This window comes from Lichenostomus cassidix, chromosome 4, assembly GCF_008360975.1.
Source record: "Lichenostomus cassidix isolate B80296 chromosome 4, HeHo_3.0, whole genome shotgun sequence".
NCBI lineage: Eukaryota > Metazoa > Chordata > Aves > Passeriformes > Meliphagidae > Lichenostomus > Lichenostomus cassidix.
The window spans coordinates 13,040,044-13,064,001 of record NC_139484.1 but is presented as its reverse complement, the minus strand read 5'-3'; the positions used below and the strand labels follow the sequence as shown (position 1 = coordinate 13,064,001).

Here is a 23,958-nt window from a genome sequence, read left to right as displayed (position 1 = left end):
TAGCCTTTTGGGAAAGTGCCAGGCAGTCACCAGGCAAGGAGAGGAGTGACCATGGTTTTATCACAGGGGAAGGAGTTTAAGTGCTTATTAAAGGCTTTGTTGCAGTGCTAGAACCAGACACGTGAAAACAAATTCTGGCAGAATACAAAACTTTTAAGAGCTAAAAGGCAGAAAATCTGTTCAAGCAGCTGCAGTGAATGGGTGTCCCACAACGAGATCAAAAATGGCAAGCCTTTGAGATTGAACAGCTTCTGGAGCTCTGAAGCAATGATGGAGAGGTCCAGCAGATGCATTCTACAGGACTGGATCCACACTGCTTGCTAATGTACTCCACACTTCTGCCTCCAAAGAATTTAGATGGACAGCTATGAAATGTCTCAAAGTGAAATAGTTATACCTATTTCCTTACTGGTCACGTCATTGCCATTAGCCTGTTTCTTGCCCAATGGGAAAAGGCACAAATTCTGCATTAAAAAATTATTTCAAGACCTAAGTAAAACCTATTCACAAAAAAATTTTGAAGAAACCACTGTTTTTAAGAGGGCAAAGTCATCTAAAAGTTAAGTGCCAGGCAGCCTGAAAGCTTTATGGTTTTACCTATCAAGCTCAACTGTTTGGTAGAGTACTTGAATGCAGGATGTTCTTAAAAACTAGTTTTAAAACCATCAGGCCTAGACTCAAAAATAAAGCCTCTTGGAAACATGGAGGTCACGTATCAAAGTGAAGATCCATGTCACTTTCAGAGTGAAATGCAATGTTTCAGGGGTTTTTCTGCATTTAGTAAAGGTCCCAGAATGGAGTCCAGAGTACTTTTTCCAAGCAATTTAGTAAGAAAGGATTCCATTAGGGAGGATGGAAGTTTTGAGCTCACTCCAAGCTTGGCTAAAAGCCACTACCCCAGCTTCCAGAATTTGGGTTAATATTAAAGTTAAGTTTCCTGAGCTAGAGACAACTTGATACACAAAACAGTGACAGCACAGCAGGACAAACAAGAAGTGACAATGAGAAGCATTGCACAGCCCAAGACTTACACTACAAACCCAAAAGCTGCCAATACACACATATTCCTCATCTGCTCCATCTTCACAGGCTGTATTTTGGCACATTCTTACACACCTAACATAGCAATTTCTGGTGTCTTTCCTTGCTCTGCTAGTTTTGTACCACATAAACCCACTTCTGCATAGATGCTTTACACATTTACTCTCTAGTCTTCCCAGGCTTACTAAAACCACACATTGAGAACAGCCACCCCTTTAGAGGGGAGTTTAATGACACTGAATATTTTGCACCAATACGAGATACTTCAACATTTACTGCTTTGTTCTCTCCTGAGCCTGTGGCTGTTATATTAATACGCAGAATGGAGAGCTCTCAGCTTTCTCCCTTAGCACACAAACTACACCATTATAACCAGAAGAACATTAGTATGCAGCACAAAGTGATTTCCTAGCTGGAGAAAACAAGGTTCATAGTCATTTGCTTCCTCTAACAATGAATTAAAGGCATGGGCTGTATGTTTGATAAAGCAACCATGCCAGCTAATTTCCTCTCAAGTCTTCTAGAAATGTTGCAATCGTTACATGAGCAGCCAAGAGCCTCAAATCAACCTGCCTGCAGTTTTCACACTACAACACAAGTTTCCTAGCTGCTTAAATAGGTTCAGGCTCAAAAACCTGAGGCCATACAAAAAAACCCTATCAATTGCTTTTTCAGATGAACAAAATGCTGTTATCCTAAATAATACTCTGGTCAGTCTTGTAGTGAAATGAAACAAACCCAATACAATGTACTTCTCAAAACAGCACTCAGGTTAATCTCAATGCTCTTTACAAAAGGGCAGCACTACCAGTATTTCCCAGTGACACTCCTTGGAGCAAGCCTGGCTGCTGTGCTCCCAAATTACCCATGCAGTCACCACTCAGGAAGCTGATTCATCTTTACATTCCCATGCATGCAAGCATCATTGCTGATTAGCTGAAGCTGTAGGCTGGAAAACAGGCAGGGACTGCTTTATTCTATTATCAATGGACCTATTAAACAAACCTGACTTACTCTGCACACCTGCTGAGTCAGGAAAAGCAACCAGTTACACGAGAATCCACTGAAACCAGCACACAAACAGCCTTAACAGCTCTCTCCACATTCACCAGCTATCCTGGTTAATGATCAATCCTGAAGGCACAGTACCTTTAGATATAGATGTCTACTCTAAGTGTTTCTATTAAACAGCCATAATAATGACCCAGACATTTTTGGCATAGTCTGATATGCTCCTTCTGACACATTTCTGACCAAATGTGCAAGGAAAGTGTTCAAGTCTACTTTAGCACACAGACACTTCAGTGCCTTCATCAGGCAGATTCAACTGAAGCTTCACTGCCAGTGACTAAATAAGTTATCACAAAGATCAAAACCTCAGTAAAGCACCTGCCTTAACAGCTGAAGAAAGGCTCCATAGCCCTGGCAAGATCTTTCAGTACATCATACATTAAAAAGGAAGTAAGAAATTAGCAATTAAGCACCGATTTTGCTGCATACTCTGCTTTAAAAGAGCAGAAAGAAAAAGCCTTCATCTTTTGCTCAAAACAAGTCAACTCAATGACCCTCAAATTCTCCTCCATCCTGTAAACTTCCAAGTAAACTTACAGCTCTCCCAGAGTAACTTTCAAACAATGAAACAAAGCTTCAGTTAGTCAGACATATGTAATAGCAGGCTATCTACTCATACTTTTATTTTGCAGCCATGTCTCTGGTATGCTTTACTTGTACTTTATATAGGCATTATATCCTTAGAGCAGAATCACTCACTGCAGCACTTTTAGTATAGCTCCTACCTGAAACCAAACAGCCTTCTGTGTACCCTTGAAATTCTTGGTTGGGCATAAAACAGAAGTCAAAAGAGAAACACCACAAAACCATGATCAATTAGACCAACCACTAAGAAAGAACAGAAGCCATATTGATATAACTTCACTTTGATTTAGGGTGCTATCTAATAGGTTTATTAAAAGTTTCAATAGACTATAGCTCCAGACTTTATCCTTCTTGGAAGACACTACAATAGAAGCCACAGTAGAGACTGCCTTGTCACAAGAGGTACAAATACTTGCTGTATAGATGGAGAAATAAAAGGACAAATCTAGTTGTCTAAAAGACAATTCACTGTACACATTTTATTTACAGTTTTGTACACTGTCTTAGTATGAATGGGACCGCTTTTCTACTTGAGCCATTTTAACCAAAGCAAAATAACCTAAGTAATACAAAGTGTTAAAATACAGCATAAGATACAAAAAAAGACATACTATTTCTAGTAAGGAATGTAAATTATGGTGTTACATTAAAAAAAAATCCACATTTATGTTCAGGAAATCACACAAAAAGATCACTGATTTGACCGAAATGCACAAATCTGTAGCAAAGCTTTGATGTTACAAAAAACCAAAAAAATTACCAAAGAATGCACAAAATTAATGTTTATTCCACCTTTGTCATATTCCCAGATTCTTCACCAAATGTTACATTAGCAAAAACAACTGAAATCAAAGTATCACTAATGTTACCAAATAGGGAAAACAAATAAATTAATCTAGCAGCCATCAGCATAGGTTACAGCAAAAATGATGCTGTATAAAAAAATTGCTAGAAAACTGTATGCACCATACTCTTTTCCAAACCAGCAAAATCTTACTGCATACAATGCAAATGTAAAACAGAGTAATTTCCTGCAGGTACAGAAATGCAACTTCTTTTCTGAATACTGTGGATTAACAAATTTTTTTTTGCAATAGTAATGTTTCTACCAAGCTATTACAGAGTGGGCCAAAAACACACTTAGAGATTTGGGGGGTGAAGTGTACTAAAATTCCAATTGGTAACGGTTACGGCCAAAATAGAAAAATTGAACACAGAAGTACAAGACAAAGGCGAATAAGACTTCTGACAAATCTTAGCAACATTTAGATGGAAATCAAATTTAAATGTAGTCCACTCTGCTTTTGAAGAGGCTTTGGTTCAGCTCCCAATCTCGATTGCTTGACGCAGTCTCCTATGAAAGAATACTCAGAAGGTGTCGTCTTAAACAACAAACCTATTTTTAGTGGTGGAGCCGCTCTTAGTAGCTGTGTCTGCATGGGACTGATAACCAATCACTATCTTTGGAGGAAGTCCTAATCTTTCCTTGTATACTCTCCTGGAGAGGAAAAAAATAGAACAACAGTTTAAGCAAAGTCCTTAGGAAGGAATTAGTATCAGGACACCTGTTTAAGACCTGTGGATGCCATCAGACAGAGTTGCCTACTTAGAAACAATTTCTCAAATATAAATAGAGGAATTGAAGTACTATTTTTTTAGCGTATTGCATCCAAAACACACTTTCAGCTTTCTAAGATGACTTACCACATATAATAGGACAACTTCTTGTAAAAAATAATTAACAGGCCTAAATACATGTAGAATGCAGGGACTCCATGTTGCATTCATGTGAGTATCATTAATACCCAAAAGCTGTATTTCCATATACAGAAACAAAACAGCTATGGAGAAGTCATGGTTCACGATTCCAGAACTACCAGGACGATAAAGTCACCTGAACCAAAGAAAACAGCAGTTTTAATCACCATGCACATCTTGGTTGCACAGAGTTGCTGTCTTTCCTTTAAGTACTGATGGAAAGCAGACCTCCACAGAACCGGTCATGGTCACCTTACTCAACAGAAGCTTTAAGAAAAACCAGCTTGGGTCTTATGCCGTAAGAGAAAGAGGCAGCAGTACCTGCCTTAGACACATGCACACTGTGCTCCATAGTACAGAGTGAGATTCAAGTCACTAATAGCCACTCCCATCTAGAGTTAGGGTAATATGGGAGACAGTGGGCAACACAACCCACCTTGGTCCTTCTGTCAATTTGGAAAAATCTCAACTTTTTCACAATTCTCTAAAGGAGTCACCTGAACTCCTTAGTTAATGATTAATACTATTCCAAAATTGCTGTCTGATGCCTACTAGGTTTATTGCAATGTTCTGGTGGCAGAAGATGAATACTATAGTTTTACTTGCTTATTATTAAGCACTTACCATTTAAGCCTGAAAACATGACTGCATTAAAAAAATTATTAGTAGAAGGCAGACCCAGATTCTTGAAGGCCCAAATAAGGCATGTGTCAAAAGAACCATCACGTATTGAAAAAAGTTAATAATCTGCTATGCCTGACAGTTCAAGTTTGGCTTAAGACATATGCACTAAGCCAGGAAGATAAATATTTTCACTGGTTTGCATAAAGTAAGTGGCCTACAAGGACAAATTTAACAAGTTATTCCAAAGCATCAATACTACAGAATCCACTAAATACTTGTATAATTAGTAATTGTAATAATGTAATTGCATAAATAGTAACTGTGTAATTAGTAATACTTGCTAAGCAGGAGGGCACAACATGGATTTTCCATTTCACAGACTCACAATAATCTGAGATAACTACTGCTGCTTACTAGAACAAAGACTACAATATGCTATTACACAGGTCAAATAACCCATGAATCTCAGCATTGTTTTATCTGTACTTAAACAGAGGCAAGATGTAGCAAAGCACCTGTAGAGTTTTACAACACACTGTACAGCTTTTTGGTTTTTTCAACTTCAAGTACATCCTTGAGTGCTTAAGACTTACAAAACCTTTCCTCTCTTATTTGTAAGCATCACTTTCCTGGAAAATATCTTACCAGTGCCCTACCCTTACTGACACCCACCTTTAAAAACTGGCAGGCTGCAACAGACTGCACATTATCTACACGTATTAATTACAATGCCTCATTGTGAAATGAGATTTTTTACCAAGATTTGTGTATGGTGTGTTTTTTGTATGGGCATGTGTTAGTAATCGCTTTGTACTGCTGCACTACCTTCAGTGTAGTTTAGAAATGAAGAACTAAACACAAATTTAGTAGTTACTTAACCTTGAGATATAGCTCTGCACAGGCTCCACTTGCCTGAAATGCCTCCTCTGTCAAGCTAACTGGCTTTACATGCATGGTTACACTTCACACAGTCAAGGCACCAGTCACGTTACTTACCCTATATGCGTAACAGCATCCCTGTTTTCACATTCAGTTGTCCATATTGCTATTTTATCACCCTTAGTTCTAACATTAACAACAGCACCACACACATCATCACTGTAGTCATCGAATGACTCCCCAATAAGGCACAGCAGCTGTAAAACAGAAAGCAGTTCAGAGTCAGAATCCTGCTCTGCAGACAAACAGTGTACTCAAGGACTGAGGAATACATTTTACTGCCTACAGCCACTTGCCATACAGCAATAATTTTCTATTTATTGCAGTTTCTTCTTGAAGTTCCAAGTATTACAAGTAGACAAACTCAGCTGTAGTTAGTCATCTTCCTCCTAATGGAAATCCTATTCTGAATTTTCCATTCCTCCTCCTCTCCCACTTGTTTCAAGTTCTGACACAGCTGATCATTTACACAGTGCTGCCTTCCACCCCATCCTCCCAATCCAAAACAAGGGAAGAATTAAAGCAATGTATTCTTTCTACAGTACACTTAAAACACATAGACCAATCTGAAATTTTAGTGTTTGCATCCATAACGTAGGAAGAACCTCTTAAGAACTATCTGAACAGCATCATCTACATAAAGTTTAACTTCAGTATTGAAGTCTATCAACTCAGAGATAAATCAGACTGCAGCCAGATGAAAAGTGCTATGCTATGAAATGTTACTTCCTATAATAAAAAAAGCTTCAGCATTTCCATAAACTCTAAAGTGGGCATCAATGATCCTGAGCAGTGTTTAATACAAGTGACCAAAGCAAGCATACAAGTAACACAAGATTCTTCCTCCCAGGTTTCTAATGGTGAAGCTTGGAACTGGCCAGGAATGTCAGACTGAGCTGAGTCACAGCCCCATGCAACACGCTAAGTTGTGCTATTAAAATCACCTTACAATTTGTAAAACAATCAATCCAGATATTCAAAACTGATGGTTTCTTGTGATTGAGACAGACTCCCCTAGACTATGCTGAATTTAAAAAAAAACCCCAACTTTCTGCACACTGAATCTGCAAATGGACACTTGTTTACTCCACTTCCACAGTACATTAAATACACTGTTATTATATCAGTTTTCTGGGATCACTTATAACATCTGGAAACTCAACACATTTGCAATTTTGCAAACAAAGCAGGTCTTCCAGTACCCATCAGACCCGCAAGGGCTGGCTTACTCAAGGAAATACAAAAAGGGCAAAGTGTGCTAATAATAAATCAGGTATAACTATACATGCTTTAAATGTTACACACAACTGTGCAGGCTGCACAGACTCACTGAACAATTCAAGCCATAAATGGTTAAGATCAAACCACACACAAACATGCAAAATATTGACCAACTGCCTTAGTACACACACAAGCAACGATGACTACCATGTTCAGTAAGCACCAGTCAGGTATATTTTTCATGAATGTTGCACAACAGAAAAAAAAAATCTTTTCAAATGAAGTTTACAGTTAAGGTCACTATATTATAATAAAAAATTGTTCCAAAGGGGAGTTATAAAGGCTTTGATTTCTATTGTAGAAAATTGGTTGCACATAATTACTGGAATTAGAAGTGACAGGGTTGTTTTAGGGCACATATCACAGTCACCTGGCTATTTAGGCTCTGTGCCACTGCTCACTGCTAAGCAAAAAGCAGAGCCCTCTAGCCTTTAGTTTACACAGTCTATCTACATGTTTCCATGCCTTATGTAATGGCTGTTAGGAGTCAGGACTCACATGGATTAGGCCAAGTACATGCAGCAGGATGTTAATTTGCTCACATGCAGTTATTCTGTGCTAGTTATTCTGCCCAGTACTGTAATGCTCACAACACTCTCTTCAAATCACAACTCCAGGAGACTACAAAGATCCTGAAAGTTTAGCATTTTGGACACCTCTGCTTTGATTCTGAAGGCCATTTCTCCCCTTCAAAGGGGTGCACTACTTCCTGCCTCTCCTAAAAGCACGAAAAAGATTTGCCAAAACTGCTATGCATTGTCCTGTTTGCAATCCTGGTCTGTAAATCCTGAATCACACCAGACTGTTTTAGGCTATTCTGAGTCAGTTTCTAGACAGCACAGTTATGTTTTTTCTGTAATACATTTACTGCAATCCACAATCTCTATAAATATATTTACCATTCAATTCTACTCCAAAGAGATAACAGCAATAGGGGGAAAAAATTTATGGCGTATATACAGGATGAATATGCTATTATTGGCTATCCCAGCATTAAGATAAAGAAAAAACAAATCTGAAAATCTCTTGTTCAACAAAGCAAAAACCTGAAAAACTATTCACTTTTTAAAGAAGTATTTGTAAAACAAATTGTTTTATCAACTGTTTCATCAGTAGAATCAGCAAGTTGCACTCAAGACAATGTACTATTTTCACAGTAGCTCAACAGCTGTTCTGTATTACATGGGAAAAGGTTAATCTGTCCTGCAGAACTCTCCCTGTTGCTGCCTGTTAAAAGAAAGTATTACACAATACACCTACATTAAGGATCACTACTGAAAAAACATGTTTCAAATACAGCCTATCAAAAAACCCTTACAGGACACTCTGCTGCCAAGAAGTTAAAAGCCTAGTGTAGCACACAAAGATCAAACCAGTTAAATATATTTTTACACAAACACAAGACTCTTCAGCTGCCACTGGTAGGGCCATAGTGCTTACTGTCTCTAGCCAGAAGCGATCAAGGTCACTTCGTCTCTGCTGCTTGTTTAGTGTGATTAGCCATCGGCCTCCTCGCTTGTTTTTTTCATCTTCCCACATGGGTTCAATCCCATCCTGCAAAGAAAGGCCACAAGTTAAATCAGACTCCATCTCTACTTTTCCTGAAGAAGCACCAAAAGGCCAGTGATAACTGAAAGGAGCAGTTAAGAGAGATGTGCATAGTTTAAGATATATACCAGAAATAGTGTCTCACACCAATACCAGCCATTTGAGAGTACACTTGTTAAGTTGTTTTGGATTTTTATTTCTACAGAAGCATCACAGCCCAGGCAAAAGTCTTATCTACATATTACATTAAAAAAAACTCTGAGGCAACAGGCAAAGACAACCACCTGCTTTGCCCTGCATGAAACCAGAATGTAGCTGCTAATTTTATCTGGAGTCCTTATTTTATGGCTTGCACTCAGTGCAAGATGGGCCAAGTGCTTCACTTATGCATACAGATTATTTCACTGAAACAGAAATCTTTGGCAGTCTCTCTTAGTGACTTTTTTTCACACACAAGGTGAAAACAAGAGGGCTTGGTCAGCACAAGAAAAAAAAAAAACAAAAAACAAAAAAACCCACAAACATACCCTTTCAAAACAGGTTCTGATTCACCTTTTACCAGCAGCCCTGCACTGAATTCAGTTATTTTGGATGTGCTGATACAGCAAAGCAGCCAGCTGCTACTGCTACATCAACAAGCTATGCTGCACTTCATAAAGCCATTCAAAAAGTAAGTAATCGTCTAGACAGAGAATTCTGTCAAGAACTGTTCATTAAGAATTGAACTACAGGACTTGCAGCTGAAAACGAAGTGTTCAGCATGCAGGATGGAGTGGTGTCATCTCACTTTAAATATAACACCCTCACTGGCAGCTGCAAACCTTAAACTACTTCATCACCTTTAAGAGGCCCTCTTAAGAGGTCACAACTGAAGGACAGTGGTAAGAGATGGCTCATAAGCCTGCAACAGTTGCCAATTCTATACCCATTCCATGAAGCTATATAATTATATTACTGCTTGATGACAAGCAGACACAGAACAGATAGTTGTACTTAAAACACAAATTTAGGATTCATGCAAAAAACCCAAGCATTATGCATAGATATCCTGATCTCTGAAGGGCCTACAGCTTCTTAAAATTCTAGTAAAGTTTCTCAGTCTTCTAGAATACCATTACCTTCCCAAACCCAAGCATCATCATCTCTTCACTACATAAAGCTGCTGGATTTACAAACAATGTACACAGTCTGCCGAGGAGCCCCAGCCTGTGGCTATGTTTTATAAGCAAAGCAGGAACCAGGCACCAGTACTTAAGGTGAGGTACCACCCCATCTGAACCATGATTTCATGTACACTTTCCCATCAGCATTTCCTATTCACCAGTTTGGACACTTCCCCAGCATATTCCAAGTGTCCATGTTGGGAACACTGTTCTATTTCATGCTTAAATAATACAGCATTTAACTGGCAGTGCAAAAATTAATAGGAGCATTGTGCATCTATTTAGTAGTACCCATGAGGAATACTGGAGAACATTGCTGCCGCCCACAGACATTTAAACTCATTTCACGTCAAGTGACAGAGCTGGAAAACCTTTCCTATTATGAAAATTTACACTTAATTGTTTGCACAAACATCTCAAATGTAGAATAAAGACTATTACAGTACTAAATGAAAATCCACTGTCTGTGATGTGTGTAAAAGCAAGTACCTGCAATTTCAGAAGTAGTGACAGCCTGATTTGCAGACAGCACATGTTTGGGACTTCCTTGAAAAAATTAACACCTTTACGACATTCCCAACCATGTTCCTAAATATCTGAAGTGAAGTATTTTGAGAATGTCTTCCTTGGTCAGGAAACCATCCATCCACACCCATAATGGAAGAAGAAAATGCTAGCAAGCCTACCTTAAAGAGCGAGTAGTCACAACCGGGCATTAAATTACTAGAGAGCTGGATATGGTTGTATAAACTATTGGAGAGGAAAAAAGCAGCATTAGAAACTAAGCATTGTTTTAAGGCACAAAATGCTTAAAGAATTTAAGACATATGACAAAAAGCCCAAAAATTAAGGTGCAATAAAGTTATTTCAGAAGCAACTACATTTCTTAAGTATGTTTCAACAGTATAAAACCATCAGTTTCAAGATGTTTTTAGGCTTAAAGCAGCAGAATGGTATAGGAACTCCACAACTGTTTATAAACTGATTTCCAATGCTTCTTTAAGGCTCAGTCCTAAGGTTCAGTCCTATTAAGAACATAACTAAGCTTTCATGGCAACAAGTTGTGTACATGTGTATTTTATACATTCATGGAATTATCATAAGGATAATTGTCTATATTTCTATGATTACTCACTGCAGAGGGTGGTTTTTAGGAGAAATATTCAACTTTGCTTTTAATACAGTACTCTATGTATGATGCTGTAGGCCTGATAATTTGAATTAAGGGCTCAAAAGGCAAGAACAGATGACAGACAGCAAACCAAAATATACACTCAGAATTAAATTTACAACTCTGCAATTCAGAAAAAACAGTCAAAGCAGTACATAGTGTTTCCTCCTCAAGTAAGCAGATAGATGCCTTTTTCCTCCTCCCACAATGTTAGGGTCAGACTTGAGAAGGAGGGCTGCACATATTACAGCAACCTGTAGCCCAAAACCAACTAATATTCAGGCATAGCTCAGCACCAAAAAGAAAATGGATTACTGTGATATTCTAAAAATGAGAAATCAGGCACAGGAGTTTATAACACCAGTTACAAATTTACCAGTTTCCCTCTTTCAAGTTTACCATAATACTGAAATTTTCTTCCCAGAACAACACACCTACTTCCCACTCCAACCACAAAGGAGGTGTAACTTCTCAGTTGCTGGTAACTGATTTTAGACCTTCACTGCAGACATCTAGATTAAGCACTTCTTTTAATTATCAAGACTATCTTGGTTATAGAAGCTCAAAAACATGCCCTGAACCAACTTTAATAGTGAGCTGCACACAGTCTAATTGCCCACTGCATACCCCACCACTGCCAGCTGAGTGAACCACAGTCCTATTATCGTGCTCAGACCCCATCTCTCTCCATTCCTGATCACATCCAAAAAAAGTATGCAACAAAACCAAGAACCCCAGCACTAAGTGTTGCATGAAACACTAAGATCAAATGTAAAATGCTTTTTTCTCACCTTCAGTTTCAGAGCACTTGCATTTTCTCCATGTTTCATCATTATGGCACGCAAAACCTTGATTAAAGCAAGTGTTTGGAAAGCACAGGCCCACCTTCAAAGGCTTTGTTACTGCTTTAGGAGTCTAACCATTCTCACAGACCTTCAATTTAGAATGAAGGTCATTTCTTCTGTAACCTCTAATGAATTTCTTTCAAGGATGCCATTAATCTGCATGAATCTCAAGTACTATGCTCCAGATTCAGGCACTCTTGAACACATGAAGTGAGCCAGCAGTCTGAGAACTTAATCGAGGAACAAAATGTGGGGCCATGGAAGTGGCAAATCAGTTGGCCACCAGAATTTAGAGGTTCATGTTACTATGAGATAGGTACTGCACAAATTAAATGTTCTACATGTCTGTCATGTACACATGCATATAAGCAGCGTTGCAGTGTCACAGCAAGACAACATGCAGTTAAAACATGAACTTCTACATTCTCATTTTCTTCAATAGACTTCACCCTCAATTTTGCAAATATTTCAGATTACACCCAAAGACTTGCAATTCATGGAGTATTTATTTTTTTTTACTTTGACATAAGCTTTGCTAACAAGTCCCAGAATTATTGTGCAGATGGAAAAATCTTTACTTACGCCCAAAAATCTTCAACAGTATCGAACTTTGAGATAAGACGAAGATTTGCTTGCCAAGTTTTGCTCTTGTCATTTTTAAAAAACCAGAGTGCCCATCTAAGGGAAAACAAAATAAAATAAAAACATCTAGAACTTAAAGTGTATTAAAAATGTAATTATTTGTATTGTTATGTCCAACTTAATTGCAAACCTTAATATTATGAGCATAGAGGTCAGTCTTCATCAATAAGCTACATGATCAATTCTTTACAGATCAACAATGTTTGTGCTTCCATTACAAGAATCAAGGCAGACTTTATCAATCCATTAGGTAAATATTTCAAATAGCTTTGGAATTCTTTTAGGATGCCAAACCTCTGATGCTTCTCCTTGCTGTCACAGCTGAACTGCAATCCCCTACCACAAACAACTGGTAATGGTCTAAAACAACACCAGCTATTCACACTGGGCTCCCTGGCCAGTAATTTCCTTCTACAGGTTACATAAGCGAAATATATCACTCCAAAGCTACGTATGACATGAAAGCTTCCCAAGCACTCACATACTAGGAAAGCATAAATTTTAAAAGGAAAGCTGCATTAAGCTTACTAATGCCCACAACCTGAAATCCCCACAAATTGATTGTTTCAAGTTATAAAATTAGCATATATAAAGACAACACTAAATGAAAACAATCTCTGCTGAGTACAAATATCAACACAAAACTGAACCTCTCACACAAAGATGCTTTTTCTGTACCTAAAAAGCATCATTACAGTAATTTAAAATGCTGGAAGAGGATTCCTAATGAGGCATTTAACAGAACAGTTGGGGTTTTTCCTACTCTGACCCTTTCAGCAGTGTTGAAATCACTCAGGTTAGCACTAGACTAGATTTATCTTCTATCTTCTCACAGCAGAGACTTTCAAGTCATTAGGTGTCGATCTATTGTTTTGAGACCTTCCTGACATTTCAAACCTCATTTTAAAAGTTTATTCCTTTCCAATAACAGCCTCCCTACCACTCGTAAAGAAGTGTCAGCATCAATTTAATCATGGTCTTTAGACAAAAGAAGAAGGATGGAAGCTGAAAGGCAGTAAGGAAAGTGGGATACATGCAGCACAGCACTAGAGGCAAGCATGGTTTCCCACACCTGCTCAAAACTTAGAAAAAGAGTAAAACACAAAAGGTACCTGCCAACACTAAGTACTGAGCATTCCACATTAGCTCTTCAGATTACTTGGAGAAAATTACTTCCTAGCTGGTCTTTTTGAAGCTGTAAGAGGGCTTGCATTTTTCACTAACTTTTAACTATAATTTTAACTACAAGTTTTTGCCACTGGCACCTTAATTTACCCAAGTACAAAGCAGAATGCAAGGTTTTCCAGTTCTGCTGGGCAGCAGCTTCATCTAAGTGTCAACCTCTTAAAATACACCAGACAAAAGCAACAAATGCTCTGTCTACCTCTAAAAGCAAAGCCATGCTCTTTCCAGGTACCTGGCTGCATTTTGAAAACTTGCAAAGATTTTCAGCTTCTGTAACTGCACTATTTGAAAAGGCTGCATATTAACACCTGGATCAAATTCTCCTTACTCTGCAACCTCACTGCAAAAATCTTAAAAAAAAAAAAATCCCAAGAACCCTCAATATACTGCTAGAAAGCATAAGATGAACAAGAGCTGCAAAGCCACAGGTGTTTTTCTGTCCCTGGCAAAATTACAATCATGCTTCTGTACTATTTACCTGTTTTGTAGTGGATGTTTAATATACTGTTCAGGGCTGGCAACCTCCTGACTAGGTGTGGGCTCAGTTTTCTCCTCTTCTGCAGGTTGGGGGTTTGGAGTGGTTTCCTGTTTGAAGAAAGGAGTTATTAATACATTCCTTCTCAATTTTTATTCAAGTTCTTTGAAGTAACTTTAAGAAGGTTGAAGTAACTTTAAGAGTTAGGGGCTCAAATCACGTCACAAAAGCACAATTTGGACCCCTTTATTCTTCAACACCTCAACAGGTCCTACAGTAAACACTAACTGCAGGAATTCACATTCTGCTGTTTAGTTACTGCTTCCTATGTAATTTGTTTCCAAAACAGCCTATTATTTTACATACTTGTCTAACTTCGAAACAGCTTTGAATGTTATTTCAGAAATATATGTTATCTAAATTAAGTGCATCTAAAATAAATTCAGAGTAGTAATTTCAGAAGAAAAATTTTATCAGCTTCTGACAAAGCATCATTTGAAACACATACACAGGCCCTGTTATTTAGAAAAAAAAATCCATTAATACAAGTAGGAGGTAAAATTACAATTCTCAGGTCTGAAAACAGCTACTGCAAGCAGCTAGAAGCCAAGCCAGTGCATAGTTATCTTTGTATTTGCAACATCATCGTAAACCAAACAGCAGAATTTAAACACCCATCAGTTCTCAAATTTCCAACTGAAATAAATGTACTTACTGGTTTAGTATGTATTAGATTGATTTCAAATGATTTTTTTTCAACTTCCTAGAGACAGCTCTAGGAATATTATATAAACTAACACAAAGTAGTAAAATGCATTCTCTTTGCATGCAAACGCCCTCAGGCTTGTCATTCAGTTTAAGAAGTCACTGTGTCAGGTTTGAAATTCTAATGCCATTCCTTCAAACCATGGAATACAAAGCTTTATTGTGAGGCCAAGTGTCCCTGCCAGTTACCACCATCTCTCCCTAATATGCAATCCATGCTAGAATATCAGAAACACGGAATGAGGACTGCAGCTTGTTCCCTACAGCTAACACAAAAATGCCAATACAGCTGACCCTGTGAAAGAAAAAGCACTTCATAATATAAACAAAAGCTAACTACAGCAGACCCAAAGACTCTAGACACTTCTGAATGTGGCAATATAAAACTAGTATTTAAAAATTTAAACTTTGTGGTCTGAACAGAACAAATTAACATCAGAGCGAATTAAGTAATGTTAAGTAACATAATTAATGGAACAGTTTACTCCAGGCTCTCACATGCGTTATCACACCAAAGCTGTTGAAAAGCAGAATGGATTTGAAGCGATAACTCTATCTTTGCAGACTCAGCTGGCAAACTCTTCCAATAACACCTAAAGATCTGTCTTAACAGGGATTTTCTTACATCAATATATTTAGTATTATTAAGCATGATATGGTGTTTTACATCAGAGAAGTTACTCCTATATGGCCGAAAACCAAGTATGCTTTAGTTTGACAGCCCACCTAAAAAACAGCTCTTTACATCTCAGAACACTCACATACACCTGCATTCACAGTGAAGACTCTGAAATGCCAAGATCTAACAGCAGCACTCGGCCAGTGCTTTGATTTACACAGTACAATAAGACAATTCTCTTCCTCAACACTAAATGCTTTCTGAGGATTCCCCAACAGGATCATCACCAACAAACTCACAGAAACACTGTGTTAAACAATGTCACATCTCCTCCAGTGTAATACTATAAAAAGCTAAGCAGACCTTCAGAAAACTAAGTGCTTCAAATTCTACCTAGAATAAAAATTTTAGTGCTCCCTCCACTGAAGTTGCCGGTATCATTCATCTTTAATCACACACAAACAACCCACTGAACAATTCAAGACAGACAGCACACAAAAGTTATAGAATTCACCAAGGAAGCACTTTAATACTTCCTCCTACTTCCTCCTTCACATAATCATCTGTATTATATTAAAAAAATCCTCATCAAGTGTAGACAACTAAAATGCAAGTATGGCCCCTTCAGGGGCTTCTAACTTTAAAATTCAGAAAAGTTACATGTGCAAATACAATAATCCTACAACAAAAATTTTGTTGATATTCTGGAATAGCAACTAGCTTTCAACATACAAAGAGCTAATCCCAAAGTCTTCCTGGTCATTTTTCCAGAAGTATCATAACTACATAAAATGGAAGAATCAACACAAAGCCACTGAGCTCATGCAGGGCTAAACTGTTAAATAACTTCTAACATAATACAACATTGGAAAGGATTAATGTAGCACATCCAGACAAAAAGAAAAATGTGATGAGCCTCATCACCTGCCTGGTACACTGATGGTCATCCTTCACATAACTACATGAAATTCTAATTTTGGACAAACAGAAGACCTCTGACTCAGCACATGCATTTCAGTTAAGCCACCCCAATATCAAGTCCATGTAAATATTTTGAAAGCTACACAGTATTAATGAAACTTGGACTAAACATAATTTCAAGCTCCTGTCCAAAATAGAACATGACAGCTCAACTCTACAGTTCAGCTAACTATAACCTTGACTCAGGACTGTGCCACTCCCCTTAAAAACTAAGCCAGCCAGAACAGATTTTTTTTTTTCAGCACCAGGCTGCCCCATCAAGGACAGCTACAGGTCTACACACCAGGTGTAAAGCTGGAAGCAGAAATTACGAAAACAGTTTTCTGGCCTCAGACAGAAGGCTAAAGCAGCTTGTTTTCACTTCCTTCTATCTCCCAAAGCCATTAAGGAAAACAGAAAAAGAACCATTTTAATTTTTGGCTGGTTAATCATTATCAGCTCGTATTTCCTTTCATCTTACCTTTCCCTCACTATTCTGACTACCAAAATGAAATATCTGATCACTAATGCACCTTCTATTATTAGTCAAATAGAAAGTATGCCAGTTCATTAATTTGTATTTAAAATCCATTTCAAGTCTTGGTATCCAAAGAAATTCTACAAGAAATTGCACAGTATTCTATTTTATACATACTACATGAATTAATTTTACTGTCCACATTTCAGCAATTCACAGCTTGAAACCTTGTAATTGCAGCACTATTAACAACGTCAGACTGACTCCATCAGTAGCTTCTGGACTACTTTATTTAAAATCCTTCATAATACTTTACTATTGCTCATAACCAATGCACTCTTTAACCTAAATTTGGTTTTACACTAAGTAACCACTGAGTTTGCTACTTTTAAAATATAAGTAATAAAATAGGGTAGTATTACCAGATAAACTGGAAAGTTTCATTTGACCAATCCCACTGCTCATACACAAGACAGCACATAATTGACATTTATTCACTACCCACATGTTTTTTATGTAGGCATCAGCTTGCAGAAGTCCATGAAACATTTGGCTACTCAGCATTTAATGACTGTGCACATCTGCAATTACTTGGATTCTGACACTTGCGGATTTAATTGGTGTTATTTACTCTTTCTCCACAGCACATAATGACCAACATATCAAAGGAAGGTGTGCGTGTCACCAGAACAGGAAACAAAGAGCATTTACAGTAAAAACTGCTCCATCAAGTTTGTCCATTGAAGAGAGCAAGCAGCTTGACTACGTTTTACCAAGTGTTTTCAAATGCTGCCCAGATCACATTCATGTCATTAGTTGTCTACACAAGTTGTTTAGCAAGTCCAGTTGGAGTGCAACAATGGTTGCCCAAAAGGATATAACCTAGCACTGTGGTGAAGGTTACGCACTGCGGTGAAGGCTAAGAGAATTAATTAGTGGAAGAAACTTTCCAAGTCTTCTTGCATTAGAATGTAACTTATTTTGGTTTAGAGTTTTCACCTTCTTGTTTAGGGCTTCCAACAGAAGAAGCCTTTGTCTAAAAAAAAAAATAAAAAAGCATTTCAACTACCTGCTGGTCCTTATGCTTCTTGCAGGTTAACAGCTACAATAACAATTCTCAAAGCACAAAATCAATACCTATTTATCTCAAAACATTCTGCACATAAAGATTAAGGCCAACCAAAAGCAAGCAGTATGTCCCAGAAGAAAACAAACCAAGTCATGATTTGACATGCAGCTCTGAAGAATGAATGTACAGTGGTAAAAATCACATGTAGTACATATAGTAGCAACTGTAAGAGAGGTACTAGTATTCACCTGCTACCACTTCAACAGTGTGAAGTAGATTTCCAGACACCAGGACAGAAAAAATATTTCTACTTGTGACATAGCAAGGCCTAATATAAGGCAACTATCCTAACTGTATTCAATGTTATTTAGAACACCACTGATTTTCAGAAAGGAAACCATTATTAGAACACAAACATGGAGCCTGATTTTAACTGAGTGACATCCCCTCAAATTACAACAGAAGTGCAACACATGTACAGGAGGACAGGAACAAATATCTAAGTAAAAAAGTCACACACTTCCTCCATGGTCAAAGGTTTTCCAGGAAATACCACCTCAGATTTAAAAGATACAAAGACTATTTATAGCCCTCTTGACTTCTGAAAAATGGGTTATATACACTTGAAAATACACATCAGATTTTCACCGCTTAACTCACAAATCTCTAACTAGCATTAGCAAATATCTTACAATGAATATCAAACCACTTCAGTACCTTTGTGTTTTCCATAGCTGCCTCACCAAGCTGTCCCTTGTGCTAACACCTCTCACCCCAGTCTGTACTCTGCTGCTGCCTTTGCTACCAGAACACAAAAGCCACCCATAGGATGAGTTTCCACATCTAATATTCTGTCAGTTCTTCTACAGCACTCAGACAAGAAAACTTCACAAAACTGCTGGGGAGAACAGTTCCGATGACTCAAAGAACAAAAAGCCTCTAGTCTCCCCAAACACTCCTACACAAAAGACCTCCACATTTTCCGACTACAATGAGACACTGGTTCAACAAAGCATAGAATTTTACATCAGCTGAAAACTTAAGAAATATTCAATCTTCAGAAAAGAATTTAAAACATCATAGAATACATGAATGGTCAAGAGGTCAGTCTTCAAAGAAAAAGGTACTGGATGTACTACTGGTATGCCCTGTGATTGCAAAGGATGTCATACATACAAGTTATTTGATGTGCAGCACAGAGCACAAGAAAAACAGACCTCTATAACAGATCACTCAAACAACTGCTCTGAACATTTGGAGGGGAAAAAACCCCCAAACTTTTAACAGCTAAAACTTTTCTGCCTTATATGCACTATACAGAATCAAGGACAAGTGGAACTTCCAGGCAGCTACCAATACACTTGCGTTATACAGCACACATCCGTACATCACACACTTAGTACCTTCCTAACATGAACGTTTTTTAAAGAGGAAGAGGTTTTAAACTTCAAGAAATGAGAACTACAGCAGGCTAATAAAAAGCTTCTAAATTCGAATTTAACCTAGACTATAGAATATGTCAGAAGCGAAAGACGAATTTATTTGAGGAAAAAGTCACATTAATTCACGCTTAAAGTCTTCATTTCTCCTTCACGATGCAGGTACTCTACCAACATCCCTTATTTAATTCTCCACTCTATCCCCTCAAAATTCAAATTAATCTTTACAAAGCTGCCAAAAGGGGCATATTTTCTCATCAAGAAGTTTCCCATGTACCTCCACACCTGCAGGTACTATCAGTAAATGAAACACAGCTTGATTTCATATGCTATTTTTATGCATCTCTTTGAAATAAGCTTGGTATTTTATATGCTGTGTGAAATGTAATTATTCAAAATTGCTTTCAGAAAAGTGTTTACCTCAAAAAATGTACAAGATATCCAACATACTCCTCTCTTGGAGGAAGCTCCATACTCATTCAGAAATGTAAGTAACAATTCAAAAGATTATGATAGATATTCTCAATTATTAAACAGCATGAAAGATACATCTATCCCGTATCACTTCAGAAAAATGCAATGAGCAAGCAACTGTATTCACAATACTGCAGCTGAATGCTGTACTGACTTCAAACAGAGCAGGTCACTAACTATTACAGCAGAAATATCCAGCAACAAGAGCAAGTTTAAAGTTGAACTTAAATTACATGCTAACTGTCTGCAAATAATACAAAATTAATATCTTTCAGCCTACCTTGAATTTTAGAAATTATTATGAGCTTTTCAGAATTGTAAGGCTCTACACTGCATTTGTAAACACTTGAAGTAACAGTTTCATTTAAATACAGTTTTGATTCCCACATATGGATGATTACATTCCCAAACAATCATTTTTCAAACTACAGGTAACCGAAATGTCACTGTTGTAGGCTAAAAAAATAGTTGAATTCACAGGAATTGCATTTAGCACAGCAGCTGTCATTAAACAAAAATATAAAAGAACAATGATGCCCATTCCTAATCTGCACTATGAAGGATCAGATTTATAGGCACCTAGAAGTTAGAGGCTTTGTGCAGCTACATTTTTAAGTCACCTCTGGAAAACTAGTCAACACTACTACTAGTTTTGTTATTGACTTGGTGGACTTTTCCATGGTGTTACCTGATCACATTTAATCCTCAAAGGCTGCATGAGCACTCTAACAGGTGTTCTGCATATTCTCAAAAATTAATCTAGAATATTTTTAAGAGAAAAATCTAGATGTCACAAGAAAAACTGAGAGTTTTAACCTGCCAGTGTTGCAAAGGCTTAAGTCTTCTCTAGAGTGGAGAAGTAAACCGCTGTGCAATTGATCTGTATTTATTTAAAATAATCTTGCTTTTCTTAGCAACTTCTATGGGACTCTCTACAGAACTCTAAACTTAAGTTTCCGTATTTGTGAACGGACAAACCTTTGTCAAGCCCCCTAACAAGACTTAAAATGCACGCTACTTTTCAAATCATGATAATACTAGAAACATCACAGATTTGAGAAGCCTATGTGAAAAAAAAAAAACCAAAGCAAATCCACACTCAGTTGTATTTTCACTTCCCAAGACACATTCTCCCACCTGGAAAGCATTACAGATGACAGCTCTACAAACCCAGGTCCAGATTTTACAGGTGAGCAACAGAATGGCCTCCCTACAATCAGGAGGTAATCCCTAACCACACATGCAAATAAACTGTTCAACTCCAAAGCACACAGTACTTCTGCAACATTGTGCATCTCTGATCTCACACACCACACAAATCTAACTTTAGGCTTAGGGAGGAGAAGTGAGCCACCTACAAGGACTACAAACAAAAACTTTATTATTTACTTCAATTTGAAAATCAGCAAGCATAGGTGGTAGCTGACTCCTGAATGCAAATATACTGCAGCTACAGCAGAACATTCAACAACTGCATCAATTACTTGAACTGTTGTGAGTGTTGCCCCATCTTCCACTTTTACTGCCTCAGCACAACTGCTCATGGTGAACTGGATCTGGGAGACCAATCCTGGTGGGGACACAGCATGGCAAAGCCACTTACTTTCAGCTACATTAGGCACAGAACTACATCAATGTGCAGCTTAACACTAATGAACAATGAAGAAAATGGTGCTGAGACCATTTTTGTGCCAGCAACACAGTGAAAAAAGGCAGAAGGCCCAAGGCCTTCAGAGTAATTTCAACTTCCAGTAGCTGTAAGTATTGCAAATTATTTGTTACAATTCCTACCAAGCACCATAGTCACCACACAGCACCGAGCTAACAGCAAGCTCTCATCTTCAGATACGTGGGCAACAACTCAAAGACAGGCTTTTGGATGGAAAAAAAAGTATTTAACACTGTGGCTGACGAACACGGGAAGGATGCTGCTGGTGGTCTGTGCTGCACTCTTTGTAACTGACACTCTCCCTATACAGAACTGCTGCCAGGCACTTTATAACTGCTGACCAACTTCAATCTCTTCCGCCTAAGTAAAAATATGGGGTTTGGTTCATAGAAGAAAACCATTAAGAGAAAAATCAGTGTCCCTTACACAAAAGCACTAAATTAATCTTTATTTAAAGCCACTGATTTTCAAACTTTCTTCACTTTGTCTACATGGTACAAAGCCTCTTCAAACAGCACACAAGCTATTTATTCACAGCTAGTAAGTGCAGCAGCAAGAGACGAGCCCTCCTTAACTGTGTTTTCTTGACACCCTAACGTAGAGTCTTCTGCTGTCCTCTCCTCATGATACACAATCATGTGGGATTAGAATAACAACTGTATTTGGATCACTTCCAGCTGCTCCAGCTCATTATGGAAGTGCAGGCTAGGGCTACGTTTGTAAGAGCGAGCATAATACCACGAACATAACTTATCACCTGGAAAAAAAAAAAAGTACTTAATTATCGTGAAAGGTCTTTAAAAAAAAGAAAAAACCCTCGAAGAAAAGATGACAGAAGCTGAAAGAGACGGTTTGGTGTGCCGAGCCCCAGCAGGCACGCTATGATCGCGGCGGCGCCAGCAGCGCATCCGTGCCCTACCGCGGCCGCGCTCCCTCAGCGCGGTGCTCCCCCGGGCCCGCCGGGCGCAGCGTGCCGGGAGCGCAGCGCTTCCCGCTCCGGCGGAGCCGCCCCTCGGAGCCGGCCGGCCGCGGCGGCGGGAACCAACATGGCCACCCCCACCGCGCCACATGCGCCGGGCGGGCCGGGCGGCCGCCGGGGCCGCGGGCGGGGCGACACACAATGGGCGCCGCCGGACCGCGGGCCGCGCCGCCGCCAGGCCTGCCCGGAGCCGCGCCCCCGCGCCCGGGCGGCGCTGCCGGTGCCGGTGCCGGCACAGCCACGGCGCCCGCCGCCCCCTCCCCCGCCCCGGCCCCTGCGAGCGTGCGCTCCTCGCCGGCCTCCCCGCCCGCCCGCCTCCCTCCCGCTCGCCCGGCCGGCCGCCCGCAGCGCCGTCGCCCGTCGCGGCCGGCAGAGAGGCGCCTCGAGGAGGAGGGAGAGGTTGAGGATGCGGCGGGAGAAAGGCAGAGGAAAGGCAGGCGGGCGGGAGAAGGGAACGCGGCACTCACCGGCTCCACCGCCGCCATCTTAGAGCGCTCGGATTGCGGACGCACCGCGGGGCGGGGCGGGGGCGGGTAAAGGCCCCGGGCCGCACGCGATTGGTCGCCCGGCGGTCACGTGATCCAAACGGCCGTTTGGGGCGCGGTGCCAGCCGGGAGATGTAGTCCTGGGGCGCGGGGGCCGCCGGGAGTCTCGCCACCCCCGCCCGCGCAGGAAGAGGCCGGAGTCGGCGGGCGCGCCCCCTGGCGGGCGCTGCGGGAGCGGCACCGGCCGGCCGGAGCGCCAGAGCCCCTCGGGCCCGAGCGCAGCGCTGTGCGGCCTGCTGGGCCCGACAGAAACACAGAGCCATTCGGGCTGGAAAACACCTTCAGTCACTGCAGTCCCACTGGGAACCCAGCATCGCCAAGCCCAGCTCGCAGCCATGCCCATAAATCCACACGTTTTTCTGAACGCTTCCCAGGAGCCGTGATCCCACCACTCCCTGGGCAGCCTGTTAAACCAAATAAACCCAGCCGTGGAATTCATTCCAGTGTTGTGATTCGATTAGTACTTCACCAAGGCAAAGGGTTCAATAAAGTAATGTTCTACCTGCCACCTCACATCTCTAAAGAAAAACACAACAAAAACATATTTCAGTTCTTAACCTTTTGTAATACTGCCTTATGAAACAAATATCCTAACAGTTTTCAAAGTAAAATAACTGGGACGTATCTTTATCC

At 39.6% G+C, this 23,958-nt stretch overlaps 1 protein-coding gene across 1 annotated transcript; it reads right to left on the bottom strand.

The window, feature by feature from the left end:
- Positions 1 to 3,146: 3,146 nt before the first annotated feature.
- Positions 3,147 to 23,397, bottom strand: EIF4E (eukaryotic translation initiation factor 4E). Its single transcript, XM_085057962.1, has 7 exons — positions 23,248 to 23,397; positions 14,332 to 14,438; positions 12,609 to 12,704; positions 10,697 to 10,760; positions 8,740 to 8,853; positions 6,076 to 6,215; positions 3,147 to 4,195 (listed from the first exon to the last, which is right to left on the bottom strand). The coding sequence occupies exons 1-7, from the start codon at positions 23,263 to 23,265 to the stop codon at positions 4,081 to 4,083; spliced, it is 654 nt and encodes a 217-aa protein (XP_084914088.1). The 5' UTR covers positions 23,266 to 23,397; the 3' UTR covers positions 3,147 to 4,080.
- Between the last annotated feature and the right edge of the window lie 561 nt (positions 23,398 to 23,958).

Excerpts from the sequence above, each read along its gene's own strand:
- EIF4E (XM_085057962.1), bottom strand. Across the intron at positions 6,216-8,739 it reads ATCGCTTCTGGCTAGAGACA|CTGCTGTGCCTTATTGGGGA; the intron begins GTAAGCACTATG and ends TCTGTTTTACAG. Across the intron at positions 4,196-6,075 it reads GATGCTGTTACGCATATAGG|GAGAGTATACAAGGAAAGAT; the intron begins GTAAGTAACGTG and ends TTTCCTCTCCAG.